The sequence below is a fragment of the Topomyia yanbarensis genome, chromosome 3, assembly GCF_030247195.1.
Source record: "Topomyia yanbarensis strain Yona2022 chromosome 3, ASM3024719v1, whole genome shotgun sequence".
Taxonomy (NCBI): Eukaryota; Metazoa; Arthropoda; class Insecta; order Diptera; family Culicidae; genus Topomyia; species Topomyia yanbarensis.
The window spans coordinates 354,390,294-354,409,474 of NC_080672.1; the positions used below are offsets into that span (position 1 = coordinate 354,390,294).

At 35.1% G+C, this 19,181-nt stretch overlaps 1 protein-coding gene across 7 annotated transcripts in view; it reads right to left on the reverse strand.

Moving 5' to 3' along the window:
* Positions 1-19,181, reverse strand: part of LOC131693365 (monocarboxylate transporter 14-like) — a 93,870-nt gene that overhangs the window by 8,948 nt on the left and 65,741 nt on the right. The window contains exons 4-6 of one of the 7 annotated variants that reach the window (XM_058981121.1): positions 11,910-12,019; positions 11,242-11,423; positions 141-1,414 (exon numbers count right to left, since the gene is read on the reverse strand). The exons of the other annotated variants lie outside the window; for them this stretch is intronic. Of the exons in view, the coding sequence (XP_058837104.1) occupies positions 1,038-1,414; positions 11,242-11,423; positions 11,910-12,019 (669 nt within the window). The 3' untranslated portion in view covers positions 141-1,037. Of the gene's footprint in view, positions 1-140; positions 1,415-11,241; positions 11,424-11,909; positions 12,020-19,181 lie in introns of those variants that run through there. 7 annotated transcript variants of the gene reach the window in all.

Sequence of the window (19,181 nt, forward strand, 5' to 3'; positions counted from 1 at the left end):
CACAACTCCTCACCGTCCCCTACTATTCAGTAAAAAAACTGTGAAGATTTATCGATGAATGTAATGAAGAATTATGATTATGCTTCATATAAAGATTTTTGGGACTTTCGGAAATTAATAATAATTTTATTATTGGTACATAGTTTTTCGAAAAGGTTTATATCATGAACAAATGAATGGATAGTTGATGGCGGAGAATAAGTACTTCAATACATAAGTATGGAGAATATGTCCATCCTAGCGATAACTATCGTGTAACGTTTAATATAATTTAATGATCAGTGCCTAATTCGATGTTCTTAAAGGTAGTGTATACTTCTAAAGGAGCTTCTATTTTCTATCGATTTTCACGCCTAAATTTGAACCTAATTAATCCTTGAACAATTCTTGTATTGTCTAATATCATCTTTTTACCTGTAGTACAAAAAATTAAACCTGTAATGACTAATTTCAAAATATTTCAAATAAACTCGCTACATTTTTCGACATTTGGTAGACACCTTAGGAATACTAATCACACACCTGAACATGGTTTAAAGTAGTTATTGCGATTGATCGACAGATGTCGCCACTCGAACGAAACCGTTGGAAGAAATGTTCTATTTCGATAACATCCGATAGTGATTTATCAGCCTTTATATCAGTTTCTATTTTATTACTGCTTTTCAGAGTGTGACAGATGAATTCAATTTTATTCGCCCTCAATTATTCACCCCAAATTATTTGCAAAAGAACTGGCTAGAAAGATCAACTAGAAAACTTTACTCAGTCTACTTACTAGGCTCGCTAACGTGTACTAAAATTCAAAAGGCACTTGGCTTTCGCGAAGAACTCAACAAGTTTACGCACTCGGGAAAAACAATGTTTCTATGCACTTAGCTCATGATGGTTAAAAAACGAGTGATTTCTACATTGTTTGCGCTCTTGTTTCTCACAGGGGAAATAACACTAGAAAGACTATTCAAATTAATACTTTTACCAGAAAAAAATGTCATAAGTACTGATACCATACGCAAGAAAAAAGAGATTTTTCAGATCTACTCCGTCACGGTTGAGCTCAGCGCCTCGCTTTCCTTATCCTCTGCTACGTCTGACGGCAGGTATCCGACAGCCCAGGCGCACACCCCTGAGAGCACGAGGAAGAAACCTCCCGTGTAAAATGAAGGATCCCAACGCTCGGTGAGGTCGTACATCATCCCAGCCAACGGAGGTCCAACCAGGCTGCCTATTCCCTGGATCAGCAGGCACAGCCCGTACGCAATGGTGAAGTCGTCCAGACTCACCAACCGAACGATGATGATGGGCGTGAAGGAGTAGGTACTGGCAAAGGTAAATCCGAACACGATGCTCACGATTGCCATGAGGTAGTAGTTGGTCACGGCGATTGGTACCGCAGCTACCGATAGGCCACAAACTGTTTTGTCGAAAAGTATAAGATTATAAGTTGTTCTGTGTTGTCTTTGGTTTTCCTCTGGAGGAGCATGTTGGCATTACCATTTGTGGATAGATCACCTAGAATCCAGTGTTTGACTGTGGGCACTTATTTTCTTGATCATTCGAATCATTACATTTCTTATTATAACCCATTGATTACTTAATCATCACGATTTCAATTTTCCTTGAGTAAACTGGTGCCTAGCGAACGTTTTCATGAACAGTTTTGATCCGTGATATTATCGAATATTAAATTCTCACGAACAATTTTCAAATATGTTGTTCTTTTAGATAACAAGGCATGCATCACGTCAATTTTCCGCCGATTGGTAAATTGTGATAAGTTATCGACAAAGTATCACGGAGCATAACATTCTCCAATCGCAATTGAAAAGTACATAAGAAAATTAATGGTTTTTACAATACAGTAATTATTTTTTCGCATTCTGCATTGATGTTATTATTACTGAATTACAGTATGTTCCATAAAAAAGAAAAAAATCTCTGTTCTTTTTTAAAACGATTTGAACCTTTGTCTATTACTTAAATATATGTGTATAGTTTTATTAACTATCAATCAATTTCTTCAGAATAAGTTATACATATAGCACAGAGTTAGAGTAATACACTGCCCGTGAACAGAGTAGGTACACTGAGAAATAAAAATATGGACCCAGGGCTATTAGGGCAGTGGGGGTAATTCGGACCACCTAGATTTCTCAGAAAAAGCAAGACTTTCTGACTATCGTACATATTCGTGGAACCGCTATTCTCAAACATAAAGAGCTAAATTGTTTCTTTGTTCATTGTAGAAAGGAGATACAACGTGTTTCGTTTTTTGCCATTCTCAAATCAAAAATCATTATAATGAAAAAACCGTGATTAAATCAACAATTAACAGTGAAAAAAATAAAATATAAGTGTTTTGGAAAGCTTGAGGCTCTTATTTTATGGAATTATTTTTGTTTGGGTGAAAACACAGATATTTTCGAGACGCTCACTACTTTTGTGCGAAAAAAGCGTACGGGGCTATTCGGACCCCCTAATCCGTCAACCACCGTTCAGTGGTTTACGGTTGCGCACACCATTGCACACGCCACAGCAAAGAAAATATATGGGCCGCCAATCGACAGCTGTGACTTACCAGGTTAAGTTTTTGTAAAGCAATTTATTTTTTTCTTAAAGAGTGTCTCTTATAAATATTTCATTCCATTGTAAAAAAACTAATGAAAAATGACGGTCTGAATTGCCTCGTGGGGAGCTCCGAATTACCCCTACATTGAAAAAGGATGGAAAAACGTGGAGCTTTGCAAATCGTCGCCTAGCGCTGCAATTGAGTGGTGTAAACGGACCTTTTATGGCACCAAAATGTAGATGAGGTTTCAAACTAACAGTTAGGACTATTGACCGGAAATTTTTTTCACAAGCCGATTGCGCAGGAGCGCCAAGCAGGTATGCAAGCGCACGATCCAACATGATTGTGAAATAGGCCACTCATTCACAAAAAGTTATTGACCAGTTGGAAAATATAAATGCTTTATTCTCTTCAGAAATGAGTTCCCATCTACATGAACCTGAGCTTGTAGTCTAAAACCATTTTTAATGTTTTCTATCATTACGGTAAACTCAAAATTTGATTTAGAAGTCTTGTTTTCTAGAACTTTTGAATAAAGTTACGACTTCACGGATTTTTTTTCAGTTTTTCTTGCTTTATGCATAAAATTAGCAGTAACCAATCACGAGCGAGCTTCGGTTGAATGTTTTAAAATCTGTTTGTACGTTGTTCACCAAGTAAAGGTCTCTGCTAGTAGCACGTAGCGACATAAACTGATTGAATCGCAGCATATGTGCTTTAGATATGCATTTAATGCTACTATAGAGCAAATACAAAGTCAATATAATACAAATATAGTGCTCCTTTTTAGAGTAATACTTAATTGCATTCATAAAAATACAATACAGACTAGACAGTAAAAGGAGCTAACTTGCGTGAATGACTGACTATATAGAGGGCCTCGGTTCTAGACTCACTAGTAGTAATTTTTGTAAATGACGATTGGTATCGTGTGCAAACGAAATTCCGTTAGGAATAAAATATTCATCTCATATCATTTGTTTGTTTGTTTGCCATATCATTTGAGGATTTCTAAAACAAAACTTTTTGGGCCACTTTGTGGAATGTCACAATTAATACAGATGTCTACCGTTAAATGTATAGCCTTCTTCAGTGATTAGTCAGTACGTTGTACAGTAGCAAAAAGCAAAACAATAATTTTGCATCTCAAAGTACCCCCTTTCATATTGTGACAAATGTAAAAGTTATGCCAAATTTCATATTAGACTCCCGTTCACTTCACTTGAGGTGTTTGATATTGACACTATAGGAAAATATGAGGAAAAAATATAGTAAATGCTATAACTTTTGAAGTAGCATCCGGAAAATTACAGTTTTTACCTTTTTTTTAAGAAAACATTCTTATTTTAGTTTCAGTTATTTTGCATTTCTTCGAATGTGAAAAAATCTCAGGAATCGACCGGAACCATTGCGACCTTTTTCCGAATACGAGAAATTGTATTTTGACATTCATATCAAATTTTGCCATTTCGGGATCATCTAGTTATTTTCAATCAATTTATATAAAATGTACTTTGTTGAACATGTAAAATTTTCAGGAACAAAATCAAAATAGATTCCTTACCGGTAAAATTTAGAAACATTATATTTTTTGACACTTAGTTTCGATTGCACATTTTTATCATTAAATTGCACATCTCAATTTCATTTAACAATAAATTCATATTTAATTTGCTACTTTTAGTCTAAATACGCTTCGAAATCACATGGGGACAGGTCAATTTCAAAAAAATACGAGAAGTTTGGGTATTAGGGCATTTAATAAAAAAAAATGAAGTTTCTAGAATAAATGTCAAAAAATCTGATATTTCTGAATTTCTTCGGTGACAAATCTGAACACAGAACAACTGATAATCTTATTTTTTTGGGTCAATTTTATAAAAATTGATTGTAGAATCATATAGATATATGCATGAGAAAACGATCAAATTTAAGATGAAGAACAAAAGGCATTATAATCCTAACTTCCCGTATTCGGACAAAAATCGCAAAGATTGCGTTTGATTTTTGAGATTTTTTTACATCAGAAAAGCTGCAAAATATGTATGAATTGCAGTTCAGAGCAGAAAAAAAATTAAAAATAGGGGTTTTTTAGGGCAAAAGTACCCATTACCCTAATTTTCGGTATTTTTCGAGAAACAGAAATATCTCCATTCAAATAGTACGGTTATTTTCTTTAAAAAGGGTACGAATTGTCCTCCAAATTTTCCCATAGTACCAATGTCAACTTCAAGCGAAGTGAGCGAGGATCTAAAATTGTCTAAATGATGTGAAATATGGCATCAGAGCTTACTTTGACATTTGTCACAATATGAAAAAGGGGACCATAAGAATTTAAAAAAAAAGTAAAAAAGTGTTTTTGCAATGCCCTAATGTACAGTGGCGGATCTTCGGACTAAAGTCGGACAAAATCTAAAATGTTGCCTAATTTGACTGAAAGTCACAATTTAAGTAATATTGGGATATTAAGTCAATTTTTAATGTCCAAGGTCAGAAAAAGTAGATTCATTTCTCCATACAGTGCTATCGAACCTTTCTTATGATTGTGATGGATTTTGTTTACTGATCGCTTATATTAATAATATCATAAAAATTGGAGAACACTATTCAAAATCTATTGTATAACGCGTTTGTTCACTTCAAATTTTCAAAATATCTTGCACTGAATACCATATGGCTCCATTTCACGAAATAAATCGTTTTAAACGCCTACAGTAAGGTGCAGTACGAGAACTTGAGCTTTAAAAAATAGATAGTTTCCCATAGAATGTATAACATTTGACCGTTCCGAACTGTTTCGCCTGGATACATTTGATTGAAAAAGTATTTTATACCAGACCACCTTTAAATATATATTTAAACAAGAAAGTCATAGTTTGAAGCTAACCTACCGAATATATTACGTTCGGAAACCAAGTTCTGTCATCTCCATTCAAAACTCTAAAGCATAATTGTGCTAAAATCGGATCAAAATCAAAAGAGCGACCGCATTTGAATGGAACATAGAAAATGTGGTTTCGGAAATGAAAATTTTGGAGATATATCATTCAATACATGATAAGCATAGGAAAGAAATAAAATATTTAGATTTGAGGTTTTGTCTGGCCTCCAGCCAATGTGCATTGTGGATGAAATACTAGTATCTGTTTTGATGGTGAAACGCAAGTACAATTTATTATTGTTATTATAATAGTGGATTCAAAATTTGATTTAATGGTCTTAAGAGGGTTAATAAGATTATTATTTACATCATTTGAAAATTCTTGCTTTTTGTTCACCGTACTGGAAAGGAAACATTAGCAATGCCTTGCGAACTCATTGCAGGAAATTGCAGCCATTAGAAGTTGTCTAAAAGTATAAGTAGTAACGAGAACAGACTTTCAATAATTTGGCCATTTCTACATTGGTGCTAGATAATAGCATTAGTAATGGAGAAAACGGACTATCACCTCTGCGCTGCAATAGCCGAGAATTTCTCATTTTCTAGCATTATATCAGCATTAAATCTTGTAGAGCTCAACGGCTTCCAAAGTCTGACCTATATACAGACCTGAAGAAGCTATAAGCTAAGGTTATAATGTTTATAGGTTACATACTTGGACTGTACCATCATGCTCGTTAGCTATATTCAAGCGCTGGTAAGGGGCCATAAATAAATGACGTAGCATTTTGGAGGTAGAGGGAGTATACTGAATATCAGACAATAGGGAGGGTAGGGTCAGTAATTGTGCAATGCACAGTGTCTTAAAACGTCGTTCTGTGTGATAAAAATTAATAGCCTCTACCCGAGCAAACGTAAAGTCCATAATACCCCCATACTCATGGGGTTGGGCATGGGTGTTTGAAATGGGTTCAGGCCACGAAAACACCATCGTCATGGTCCGGTATATCCCATAGAAAAACCATACGTTGGTATATTTATGGGTTATTGAGACCATTTTAAGGGGTTTTAATGGTTGTGAAAGTGGGCACGGACCATATTCATGGTATTTTTAAGGGGCTGTGTGGTGTTTGAACCCATGAGTATTTGCTCGGGTATACCGTCAATTTTAGAAGTAGTTTTCGCCTTTACGATTGCGCATCTATTGAAATAGAGGAGTTTTATGTGTCCTCAGCAAAATTATAGCTACAAAAAAGACGCCATACACTTAATTTTAAAAGTTATGGAACATTTTATATACAAGACACCTTTAAATTAGTTCAGTTATGATAAGATTTTAGCAATTCTCCTACGTTTTTATAATTTTCCATAAAGTTGTGGTATCGAAACACGTATTTTTGCGGAAAAAAGTAACTTCCTATCTATTGAAACTAAAATATATTGAACATTTTGTGATATTTTTAGGGTTACTTCTACCTTAGATAACCCGTTAATTCAATTAATATTTATCAATAAATTTAAAAAAAAACTCGCACGGTGACTCTGCATATCTCAAAACTCAAGCCCATGTGGCTGATTGGAGGTCACTGGAAAAAGCTATTTATCGTCGAAGGTCAAAAGATTTTTTGAAAACATCGTATTTAAACATGTGTGAGAAAGAGAGGCAACACAAAACTTTACATTAGAATATTTTTTTACTGTAAAATCGGATTAATTTGTAGTCTGCGGCAATGTCGATCCTTACATCTTAAGCAATATATCAGAGGTTGTTGGGATGCAAACACGATGATGTCATTTTTTGCTGAATTATAATTCGATTGCCAATATTTTATATTTTAACATACAAACTCAATCATTCTTGTGAGTAAACCAGAAGCAGCCAAAAAGTTTATGTTTGGTATGAAGTTTCTGGGGCCAATTACTGTTCGACTTTTTGCTCCTTAATGGGTTATTTAAGGTGAAAGTAACCCTAAAATATCACAAAATTTGGAATATCTTTTTAAACTTAATGGATTGGAAACTACCGTAAAAATATGTGCTTCGATACCATAAACAACTCTGTGAACGATTGCAAGCACATAGGAGAAAGGCTAACAAAGTTATCATGAAAAAACTAATTTCAAGGTGTCTTCCATATAAAATGTTCCATAATTCGAATGCTATCAAAGCTAGAAATATGACTCAGCAATTTCTTTTATAGTAATATTTACTACAACTTTGCTGAAGGAACAAAATCTCTATATTAATTAGCTTGGAAAATTAATTTTATATAGCGTAATTTCGGGAGAGATGCCGAACTCTCTATATCCCGTATATAGGGTCACTATTGTGAGTTTGTCTTTCGAATAATTACAACGCTGGAGATGTAAAATAATCCTTATTGTTAACTCACGAAAATTTTATTAGTGATTATGTGCCTCCAGTTGCATCACGGAGCGCCGAAAATTTTTCAGCACCACGTTAAAATTTTGTTGTTTTAAAATGTTTATTTTTTTTTGGTAAATGGTGTATCGGTTGAATAGCTGGGACCATTTAGAAGGTATTCTGATCATGAGCACAGTCATCCATAATTTCAGAGGAAAATGTCGTCATGCGGCATCTCTCCCTACAATTGGGAGAGATGCCGCATCAAAATTGCGGGTGAGATACCGCACGCGATGGCGGAGGATACGTAGCTAAAATGTATCTTTTTCACCTCGGAATGTCATCAAATGATCATTTGCGTCAGGTATAGGTTATTAATAAAGTATATCCACAAACTAACGGACCTAACACAGTGACATATAGGAATATGAGTCTATTTATCTATATATTTAAACGGGCGATATGTATCCAAGTATTAGTTACTTCGGTTTAGTCTTTAAAGTTTCAGGCACTAATTTTCGTGAACGCATTGATTTGAAGTGATGTCAATATTGTGATAAAAACGAAAATTTCAACGAATCAATAATTTTTGGCAAAATTAAACTTTCATGAATAAACCTAAGTTATAAAAATTCATTGTACGGAGAAACCGTCAAAAACTGCTTTTAAGGAACCCCTACCAACATATAGATATATATCGCTGGTACAAACATATAGATAAATAGTACCCTTAATTAAGTTACTACAACTTAACCGTTGCACAAGGTTGCGAAAGAAAAATATTTTTAAAATGTTGAATAAAAAAAATGTTTTTAGAAATGGTAGTATCCGCTTAAGAAAAGTGAAAGTGTTAGACGATTTATAGGTGTAATCAAACTTCATGAAACTCAGCTGAAGGCACCTAATCACAATAACATCAACGAGAGCTACAAAATTCTTTTGTTCACCACTTTCCAGTTTGTGACCACGGTGCGGCGTCTCACTCGCACATGCAGCATCTCTCCCGCAATGACGTGGAAATTTCATGATTTTTTCATGACAAAAATCATTTCCCAGTTTTTTTAGAAACTTGTCGCAGTTGATAAAAATGATTTCATCAAATATTGAATGGTTTACTTTGATGCAGAATCGATTTTTAGAAATGTGCGGCATCTCTCCTCAAATTACCCTATCACTTACAGATCAATTTATCACTTCTTCAACGAACAATACTTCTAAAATTAAGAGTTCAGACACAAACACGTTTTAACCATTTCATTCCCAACTTTGTTTTAGCCCATATGGAGTTCCATAACGATTTTTTCTTAAAAGTGTTAGGGTCAAGAAACACGAAAATATTTCCGAAAATAGCCGTCAAAAATCTTGTAAGGACATATTGTATTTAAAAGAATCATACAAAACATCGATTATTTTTTCATCGATCGGCCGTGTGACGGGGCAGGGTTGGAATTTTGTAACTAAAACCTATGAGGGGGAGAGTAGGGGTCAAGAATCACCGAATAAAAGCTACATGATTTCTGTACGGCTCCTAAGGCGACATACTGAATCATCAACCAATCACTCCCGAACAATGTAAAGGAACATATTGTGCAATTATAATTGATGTTTTGTACATTCTTCAAAAGTATCCATAATGTACCACATACTATTCGCAATGGAACAAACTTCAACATCCACGTGTGAAACTGATTATAAAAATTGCAACTGTAATTGGGATCAAAAAGTGTTGTATGAATAATCGATGGGATTATCCAGGCGTGACGAGTCCAACGCGAAACAATCAAATCCAACTTGTCTACCCTCAGGGACCAAATTGATGTAGATTTGTTATCGACAAAATACAGAAAATTTAGGTACTTTTTGACGATTAATCTCGAAATCATATAAGTAAATCATAACTTGTTGCATTCTGTCTATGATGATAAAGGTTCCATTCGAATTCTATGTTTATATATTTATGAAATTGCTAGAAATGTGTGATTTTCCCTAAATCAAAGATTTTATAAAATATAGGAGACATTGCGGACACAATGCTCCAAAACTTTTCATATTTTAATAAGGATGACTACCATTCGGGTGCTATTTCCCCATAGTTGTGAAAACCTCACTCAGGATGGGCAAGGTAAAAAATTGTTCAATAATATAAAATTTGGTATTTTAGCTTATCTTGATATTTGTCGTAATACCATAACACAAGGATTTTTTTTCGAAAGTAGTAGTAGTTTTTAGTATTATCGAAAAAGTAGTCAAATTTGTCCTGTAGGATTAACACCTCCGTTTATATAGTATTGCTAGCACATAACCGACAATCAAGCATAGTCGAGTTATTTTTAATTTTTAATGGTGGTTTCATTGCAGCGCATGGGCAAGCTAATTTCATTTGTTATCCGATAGAAAGCAATAGATAGAAAAAGATTTTGACAGCTCATACCGAAAATCAGAATAGAAATTTTCTTTGATTGAGGAATAGAAAGGTAATTCGCTCTTCGCTCAACGACAATTAAAATATTACAACAGACGGTGGAACGATGGTGAATTGAATCATAAAGTAAATATTTACTAGAGACCCCACTGTAAGGAATCACAAGTTACACCGAATAAGTACAATTCTTCAGATACGGTGGCGGTTGGGTATACTAAAATCAGCACATATCGTGCGCATTTTCCATTACCTACTATGATCGCGTGAAAAGGGCAGTAACTTTTATCAAGTTTGTTGTGGGCGCATTTACACACCCATTCATCACTACACACTTAAAAATATTTACATCTCACAAGATGTAACATAAAAGCAGTGTCACAATTCACTTGAATTTACATTCAAGAACAAGTAAAAATATGTGTCGCTCACAACTTTCCAGTTTCTTCAACCGAGTTTTACATCAAACGAATCACAATATTTTTTTTTGCATGTCAAAGCATGTAAAATTCTATTATGAAATAGACAAATACGTCGTAATATTGTTAACGTCATATGTAATTTCCAGTTTTTCTAAGTGTGTAGATGGCGCCTTAAGTGTCACTTACAGTTCTATAGAAAATCGAACAGTGGGATCTCTAATATATATTTTCTTTATGATTGAATTTTTTCTTCTTGGAACGTATTTTTGAAAAATTATTATTATCTTAGAAAACAATATAAAATAGTATGTTTCGTATACAAATTGAAACCAAAATTCACATGAAAGGTCTACAACCGAATCTATTATCTCGAAAATAAGCTATGTCGAATCGTTCCATAGCTGTGTAAAATGCATTAAACCTACAACGATTACAATTCGACGTCATCTTCCCCACAGATTCTCGAATTCAGCCCCTTAGTCAAACTGTCTTGGTTGTCAGCACAATGTCTCCTGATCCTGAAATGGTGTACCAACATGCTCCGTCTCCTGCTTTATCACATTTACAAGTACAGTGTAACACTCACATGCCAAACAGACGGCATAATACTTGGTGACATCTACCCAGGGTTGATCACCGAGCCACCCGAGACCGACCATACCGATTGTGCTGGCAACACCGACGATCGAAATCATGTTCGCTCCTTCCTGCTCAGTGTAGCCATGCAGCAGCATGTAGTCGGGGATGTAGAAGTAGGGAATGATGTACCTGAAGAAATGCGAAACGGTTTACTAGGATCGTCAGATATATATTTTTCAAATTTCTGACTTGTGAAAACAAATACAGGAATGAAAGGTTAGAAAAGCGAGTCTCTCGAAATTCGGCGTGTTCAATAAATTTTGATATGGATGAAATGTTGTAGAAAATTGTCAAAAATACACATATCACCCTATAAAGTTAGGTTTTCACGATTCGTTTACTTGTGTCAATGGGACGGATGTATCTTACAAAAGGTTAACTGTCAGTTTGGATGAAACATATCGGAACCGGGCCGATAGAGGTTTATAAATCTCTATGTTCCTCTCATTCCCTACATCTGAACATTTAATCCCGTTCTAGACGTGTGGTAACTTTCGTATGAATCGAATGAAACTAGTTTTGATATTTGGATCGCCCTAACTAGTGCACCTAAATCGCCAAATTTCAAGAATCTGCGCCCTAAGGAACACATGGCAAACTTTTCGGCTTCCTTACCATATAAACAGAAGTAGGATCGATAACGACAACATGCCAAACCGGAACTCTAAAAACAATGAAAAATCGAACATTGTCTTCATTGCATCGATGAATCCGTCGTACCATCTCTGTAAATGGAGGAGTAGTAATAGTAGTAGTAGTAGTTTTGAGTCACTTTGTACGAAAACATAACTAGCATAACCATAATCCATTTGAGAAAATAACCAACGTTAAAACTTAGTTAAAATAGCTACCGGGTGATATAAAGCATTACTTTTCAAAAAAAAAAAAACTGTCGCCAAAATAGTTTACAAGCGTAGAGTTATTAAAGCGGAACAAATTTTGCGAGAACCCTGATATAATTTAGCCTACACCATGCAAGAGCAAAAATCGTATTATTTTTAAATTTGGAAAACTCAGAGCAACAATACGTAACATATAAAATGTTTAAATCGGATAATTTGTTCTAAATAGAGCGATGATGGTTACTTCCGAGATCTAACCGGGGCATTTTCTGACATACTAAATTCTGATGACCTACCTTAAGGTGAAGCGATGCCAAAATCACAACAAAGGTTCGGTTATGTTCGGCTATGTTCGGGTTATGTGCAGCATCTGTGTGCGGTTAGAAAGTACTATACCGATATGAGATGGCACGCACACAAGCGTATCGTTCAGCAATCAGCTGACTGATTTTTGCACCACGTGTTTCATTTGTTTTGAAAAATAAAAAGGTGCAAATTTCCCAAACGAATCAAAATTCCGTGAAGAGAATCTATTCATCAGCTTGTGCTAACATGCCTGCATACAATGATACAATTTCTAAGTAATCTGATATAAGACATTCAAGTTACAAAAGGTTTTGTCTTGCGCGCCAATGCAATGTTGTGATTTTGACGATGAAATAAAAAGATGAAGCAGAAACGACGGCGGCCATTTTAGCTGTCACCTTGTGGCTCTATTCAGCATGTCCTTAAACCAATTAACTACAAATAGAAAGCTTAGAATCTTCAAAAGTTTGAGCATAATAAACGAGTTTCTGCATTCCATCGACTTCCGACGGATATTGAACTAAATCAAATGGCGCCAGACGATATCAGAACAACTACAGCCTGTATTATCATGTCCCAAAATCGATGTTCGAAGAGTCGTGGTGCTCAACCCTAGAATGGAAGATATGCATATTTGCAGCATTTTTGTAGAATAAATCAATTTTTAAGGTCCGCAAATGCGATTTATGAAAAAGTGTCCATTTCTGTGCCAAATTGTCGCATATAAGCGGTTTTCGCAACTTTTTTAAAGCACAACTATTTTCAAATTATAGTCTACCAAAGAACGTATCATGTATGCTAAATCATGCTCTGAAAATATTTCCAGCACTGATCTTATATACAGCAATTTTTCGTCGACTGAATTTGCGGACCATCTAGATGATTTTTTAGAAAATTGATTTATTCTACAAAAGGGCTTCCTATATGCATATCTTTCATTCTAGGGTTGAGCACTAGGACTTTTCGAGCATCGATTTTTTGGGGACAGCCTTTATTGTCCAGCGATAACTAAATATAGATGAAAATTTCATTTATTTTTATGTCAACGATACTAGTCCGCCTCCCAAACCAAACCATGGTTTGACTCACGGACTAGCCTCGTTGTCGCCAATGCGAAAATCACGAATGTTCTTTCTGCGACTTCATAGCCCAGGGATAGCTTAATGGCTACTAGATTAAGCCGGAGTAAAAAGGATTGCAGGTTCGAAGGGGCGAGTTATCGCACGATTGTTCCCGTTTAACTTATCCGTATCGATCTGTTATGCGGCACTTACGTTAAAACCAATTATGTTAAATTTAGTTTAGTAGTTTCTGCTATCTCCGTTCAACGCATTATTGCCTCAAATGATATGATGGAAAGAGAGACGCTCGATTCGAATTTTCGCTTCGTTCGAACACGAGTAATTCAAAATTTTCATTTTAGATTAGTAAATTGGCATACCACAGGTAATAGAAGTTCAGGTTACTGCCAAATTGAAATGAAACGAGCGACTAAAACCAACTAAACAAACGTTTGAAGATGGCGCAACGATCGATGCTACGCAAATGAAACGCAGCTATCTGACAACGTATAACAAACAGTTAATTGCCCATGATCGCAAATCAGTCCCATTAAGATAGGTAATCCCATAGAAAATGGGACAAATATGCGACCATGGGTAGTTAAGTAAATGGCAGTATAGGTTTTAAATACTAAATGTAATAGCATCGAAAAAACGGATCTTGACTTTAATTAAAACGCAATTAATTGATAATAGGCCTAATCAATGAAATAGTGTATGTCTCTGCTCTGACTAATAGGATAAAATGGGGCACAATCACCTCAGTTCATATCCGATAATATGTAACAGTTCGAGGAAACATATGTTCCATAGCAAACTAAAGTGTGAGTATTGCCCTCATCCTATCTGATTATATCTAATGGTCCGTAATGGTTTCCATAATATCATCAATCATGTTGTCAAAACTCTTTTATCTTATAAGATAAGATAAAATGAAGAGAAAAGGGAGGTTTTATGTTGCTTTGAAATGCCCACTGCGGTTTTGTTTTGAAAGCGATTATAAAAATTAAGTATGTGTTAGGAAGTGAGATTATCTGGTTACATTTGTTTATATAGAGTAAATGGTGCTGAGCTATGAGCTTAAATTAAAAAAAAAACTTTTGTCATTTTGAAATGTGAGGAGTAAGGTATATAGTGCACTAATTTTCGGCTACGTCAGGATACTTGAATGTGTCGAAAATTGTCGAAAGGGATCATCCATAAATGACGTAGCATTATATGGGGGAGGGGGGAGTTTTGTATTTTGTGATGATGTGTGACGACAGGGGGGTAGGGGGTCATGTCATGCTACGTAGCTTTTTTAAAGGGGAATAGAATAGAATTTAAAAAAAAATGCAGTGGTGAGGGGGGGGGGCAGGGTTACCGTCAAGCTACGTAATTACCAGGGGGGTATTTAGAGATTTGTAACGAAATGCTACGATGGAGAAGGGGGTGTTAAAAATCATTCAAAAAATGCTACGTCATTTATGGATGATCCCAAATCGATATCAATGTGGCCAGCTAGACTATGATGATCTAGACGTGTAATTCTAAGATGTTTGATACCCGTATTGATAGGGTGGCTAACGCTGTGGTTTGGTAATTCCCAATGGGAAATCGTTAAAAGTGAACAATATGGACATGGCCCCTAGTGTGGCTAATACTTTTGCAAAAATCAATCAAGGTATAAAAAAATTGTGCAAAATTTGAGCTAAATTAATCATATTAACACGTGTCCTAAAGCGATTGTAGTTTTATACAGAAAGTACATGTATTATTTCATACGCATTAACGGACTTACACCTGTCATTTGAGGACTACCATTTATCAGTATTATGATTACCATTTAAGTGATTCATTATGACTGTTTCTTCTTAGCTTTCGTTACGTGCTCCGGAGCACTGTTCACCCCGTTCCACAGTTTGTTGCTGCAATTGTTGTTATTATGCCTTAATATGAACTAAAAATAGACAATTACTAGTTTTTGGAACAATTTGGCATCTACCCACCTACCAGTGCAGAAGCCAATTTTCTATATCCTTTCGAATACTAGTAATTTCTAGGTGATCTTTGTGAATACATTTGTTTTTCCAGTTGCATAAACATTTGATCAGTGGGAAAGGGAGAAGAAAAGGAACGCCTGTGCATATTTTCATAGAGATATATTTTGGCAAACATAATATTTGACCCTACAGCATTTCGGTGTACCTCAAATTAGTAAAAATTTCAATATTTTCAAATCGCTTGGGATTGGTGGATCGGACAAGATCGGAAGAGTTCGAATATTTTTTGTATAGCTGAAATCTTGTTTTGTAATAGTGCTTCAGCAACTTTGCCGGATCTAGCCGTATAATGTAACTTTTTTATCATTCAAATTTGGAATAAAATGTTTAAAAAAGGTATTTTTAAAGTTGGTGCAATACACAGCAAGTCTACTTTTTAGTTAGTTTTAAGCTGAAGTTAAACAAACGGTTGTGTTGAACTACGTTTGTAATAATATTATCTTATTTAATACAGTCATCATCACTAGAAAACGATTTTGCTGAATATATAACGAAAACGATTAAAATATCCCTTAAAATATCACCATTGGGCATACATTCAAAAATTCTTTAACAATTTTTGATATACTCCTAATTTTGCCACGTTATACAGTAGGTTCTTAGGTATGTACAAAAAATATAACGAAACAGAAAAATCGAAAAAAAATATTTTGGTTTTTGGCCAAGAATTTGTTCTAGTTACTCCTCTGTGCGTTCTCTAGAAGATGTTTTCCTGTGAATCGAGTCAATTAACAAAACAAAAATATGAACTATTCTTAAAATTACGCTCGTTTTGCATTTCTTCTAAATCTGTTGTTAGGTCCAAATTTGTTTCGTTCAAGTAGCTCTGCCGATATATCTGAAAAATAGGTGCGTAGGGTTGTTTCACGCTCCCGGTCACCGTTATTTTTTGCTCACGAAACCGGATAATATTACCACTTCTCCAGGTCTCCTTTGGGTAAACACAATACACAATGTTTCACTTCACTGGATGAACTTGTGTTCATCTTCACGAAAAAATAACTATCTTATACTTCTGGTGAGAAATGAGTGATTATCAAACATAATGAATTGAAAAGTTATTCACATTCGGTTTACGGAAACTGAAGATTGCGAGCTCACATTATTCGGAAAGAACATGTAATTATTTTGTCCTTGTGTAGATGAATGAGAATTATGATGCCTGCATACAACCCATTTGGGCTCATTCGATAGAACTGCGGTCGCTACCTCTGTTCATTGCCAGTATGAATGTTAAGGCATTCGATTCGCATCGCTTAAACAAGAGGATTTTATATTATTCGTGGCATTTAAAACTGGACTCCATGAAAGTGCGATTTTTCTTATAAAAGTGCGCTTTTACATTGAATCGTTTTCATGTATGAGGCGCACTTATTTCTCGTTGGATAATACATAAGTGCGTAATAGACACCAAGACGATTCAATGTAAAGGCGCAGTTCTATTGACGTTTCCGCACTTTCAGTCGCACTTATTATGTGCGCAATGCGCTATATTGTCCAAAATAATTTTGTTGTTATACTGCTTCTATGAAACGATACAAATATATTGACACTGATTGAAGGCTGACTAATCAGTGAAATAGTATGGCACTAATAAGATTAAAACATGTGAATTTTGCTTGCGTCAATTCTAGCTAATAAACTGACAATAATGGAGTCCAGTATCGCTGTTGTATAAGAAAATAAATCTCTTCGGAAAGAAACTAGAACGTGCAACCTGCACAAAAGAATCCAGCACATTTAGGTCTATTGTAAATCGGATAAGCTTCGAAGTTGAAAACACACTAATAGCGGTTTGATTTAGTTTAACTAGGAGTTAAAGTAACTTAAAATTGTCGATTCTGTAACTACGAGCCCGAGAACTCGGAACATATTCTCTGCCATTGTGCAGTACTATTTCTTCGTAGGGAGCGATACCTCGGAAGGCATCTTATGACGCCTCACGAGCTATGGCATACCTGTCCCGAACGGATCCTTAGCTACATTAATAATGTACTACCCAGTTGGGACGACACATGTGAACAAACAAACAACTCGCCTCCAACTACATTGGATTCGGGTAATTTGTAACATGTAGAACAAACAGGGGCAGCCACAAAAGATAACTTGAATAGTGGTCGCAGTGGGAACACGGTGTGTTTGGTAGAACAATTTTATTCGAAAAAATCGACATCGCTAAAATTTCAACATGTGATAGAATGGGCTTTTCCATTTCATTTGAAAGTAAAATTAAAATATGCTGTCGGGGGCTCCAGAACAACTTTTTATTTTAAAGGTTTTTCATTTGAAAACTTGGGTTTTTCAATGAAACTGGTTCACATTTTTGCCACTAGGTAGTACTTTAGACATTCAAATATTACCAAAAGTGAGAATCTGATGGACAATTTCATTATGTACAACTTTGTAGAAAACTACATCGCGATCTAAAATCGCCAGAGAAAGCTATTACATTTTTATCAAAGTTTCTAGATTCGCACGGAGCCTATTGGTTAAGAAGCTTTATTCCAAAAACATTTTTATTTGTAAAAAAATGGATTGCCTTATTTTAACAGTGTTCTCAGAAGAACCTGAATGCTAGCAAAATCCCACCTTTAAGCGTAAAAAGCATAAGCAATTCCAGATTCCACCGTTTTATGCGCACCTATGATATTTTAGGAGCATGGAGGAGCACAGTAGATAAAATTTGAACGAAATTAAGACTCTTTTGAAAGATGCCGGGGAATGCAGCAAAATGAAATAGTTTTTTTTTCTGTCACAGATATTGTTTCTTCTTTTTTCTTCACTCATTCTGGAGTATGCTTGATGTAATCTTGAATCAACCTTTTTGCTCGTTACCATCTTGTGGGATATATTTGGCCTAAATTTTAACTTTATATTTGATCAAACTCGATTAGATATTCAGTCATTTGTTTTGATTTCGATTGAGAATTCTGATTGACAGTTTCGTGAAGGATAGAAAAATAATTCGATGAGATTTATGTTCAAGTTTGTTAACTTTTGGGAATGTCTGTACATTGAACAGAAATCGCAATAGTAAATGAGAAATAAAGGTTTTTTTCTATTGTACGAAGATAGTGATCTCAATACAAAAGTAGACATAGAAGGTATCACCTTTACCCGAAAGACGTGTTGCTGTTAATGTCTTCAGATTCTGAACTGAACTGGCAACTCTGTCTTCTTGATATGTTGTCTTTGCTCTTATCCCATATAATGAGGCAAATCTTCAATAAACAGACTTGTATTGCTTTGAGAATTTACTGAATGTATGGTCCAGCCTGATATTTTCTTGTTCGTTTTCTGTTGGGATCCGTGTTCAACGAGTAACGACTCCGGAATTTCTTCACGAAAGAAATTATGAAACTTGGTTTTGTTCTATTTTCTAATATTATGTGAAGTGTGTTTGATTTGGAAATGAAATTTGAGGACAAGCAAAAATTTGCATCTATAAATTCTGATGAAATTAATTTACCCCAAAAGATAACAAACATGGATCCAAAACTCGAAGAGCTTTTTTAGTTATCAATCATCTTTCTTTTAATGTTGATAAAGACAAACAGGATTCTCAACCCAATTTTTTTTTTTCGAGAGTTGTCCTACTGGAGCTGTAGAGCTAGGTTCTCGGAAGGGCTCCCCGTC